Here is a 1,723-nt window from a genome sequence, read left to right as displayed (position 1 = left end):
TCTCAGCTTCTTCTATGCCTATCCTATGAAAAACATGTACTATGTACGGCTGCCCCACTGTCCAGAAGTCCCTGTTACTAGTTGTAAAGGGCTGACCGGTTGCAAGCAGGGAAAATGTAAACACCAGATCATTTGAGTGTACATTTCAGGATTTCAACATTTCTTTCCAACCTTCCCAGTCGTATCATACTGACTACAGAAAGACAATCGGTCTCTAGTTGTGTAATCACTTTATTTTTGCAACACTTTGAAATACAGTGTACACTAAGTTTCACTACCATGTACCTGTCTATTAGCAAAACATTTGGGCAAAATTATTTTTGAGAATATTAAATTTCTACCAAAAGCAGTAATTAAGTGCAATATATTTGTTTGGAATGTGGTCCTTTCAGTTTGGCTAGTAATCTCATTTTATTTTTGATTCAGTGCTCCTTGGGGAGTCCTTTGGGTCTGTAGTGGTTGGGGTCACCTCCATTGCGTCCCCAGTGGTTAGCCACCTGGTCAGCTGCTGAGTCCTCGTGTCCTCGACCACTGGAACCCTGAAACCTCTCCCGGGCATCACTGAGAGAGGATAAATATTACATAAGTTACTCGTCAACGACAGTGAACGAATAATGGTAAAATTGTCTCTCTGACCAGACACTTTTTTAAACAAAAAGTGTCATAAAGAACTAAATAGAGAAAGGAGAAAGTTTTTGTGAGATCAGTTGATGACCAACTGAACCACATTATAAGCGTCTCTCAGATATTTGAGAATCACCCACCTGATGACTTCTGCTGCCCACCTGCCCCCTGGTCCTCTCCTGGCAGCATCATAGTTGCCCCGGGCGTGGAAGTACTTGTCTGAGTGTTTCCAGTTGGAGTCCCTCATGTCGTCGTATGCACGCCACATGTCTATAGCACCTGCAGGGTCAGGAGTACACGGATGTTGAGTGTGACACTTACAAAGAACATTACAACTTTTCAAACCACTAGCCTCAAGAAATAACAATGACTTTAAAGGAGTCATCAAATGTTTCTCTTGATTTCTGTATCTATTTCTGTCAACAATGAAGAAACAATGATTAAAGTGTAAAAACGGACCATGAGCAGCTTCACCAGGGAAGCGGTACCACTGGGCCTGAGCCCCCACAACAAGGGTCAGAACAAGTCCAGCTAGAAGCACCTTCATACCTGCAGATGTGACAGACTGAAAGAAACATGGAAAGAGTGAGAGAGAACGTAGGCTACAATATGAATTGCTAACATATTTACAGATCATTTATCTGACTTAAACTGCGACTGCATCATATTACAGAGTCATCTCTTACCTTACAGCTCCTTAGTTAGTTAGTCAGTCAGGCAGTTTGAACTCCCTCGTGTTTTGTGTTGGTTTGTGGTCCGCAGCTTGTTCTTATATTCCACCCAGACCAGGGAGGAGTTGAGTTTTCCAACAGCTGGAATTCCCTAACTTCGTCCTACCAGGCTATTACGATCAGAAGTCTCTGCCCGGTACACAAGATCAGGAATTTCCAGGTCATGACAAGATGAATTAGAGAACCTGCTCTGAAGCCTTAGGCAATAAGGAAAATACTCCTCAATTGTGTAACTAGGCCTACTGCTTAAAAAACCAAGGCATCAAAATGTGATGTGTCAGCATTAATAAGACTGTGTATAAATAATTCAATCTAATGGGGGAAATGCAGTTTGTTTTTCAACTTTTAAAGTCGTAATTGTCATGATG

General features: G+C 41.9%; 1 protein-coding gene across 1 annotated transcript; it reads right to left on the bottom strand.

Annotated features, from left to right (window-relative positions):
• Positions 1-213: 213 nt before the first annotated feature.
• LOC311127912 (serum amyloid A-5 protein-like) lies at positions 214-1,371 on the bottom strand. Its single transcript, XM_084159811.1, has 4 exons — positions 1,311-1,371; positions 1,084-1,189; positions 765-903; positions 214-561 (listed from the first exon to the last, which is right to left on the bottom strand). The coding sequence occupies exons 2-4, from the start codon at positions 1,169-1,171 to the stop codon at positions 423-425; spliced, it is 366 nt and encodes a 121-aa protein (XP_084015937.1). The 5' UTR covers positions 1,172-1,189; positions 1,311-1,371; the 3' UTR covers positions 214-422.
• Positions 1,372-1,723: the final 352 nt, after the last annotated feature.

The sequence above is a fragment of the Coregonus lavaretus genome, assembly GCF_964263955.1.
Source record: "Coregonus lavaretus genome assembly, chromosome: 4".
Lineage (NCBI taxonomy): Eukaryota > Metazoa > Chordata > Actinopteri > Salmoniformes > Salmonidae > Coregonus > Coregonus lavaretus.
Note: the sequence above shows the minus strand (reverse complement) of the source record. Positions and strands in the feature narration are given on the sequence as shown.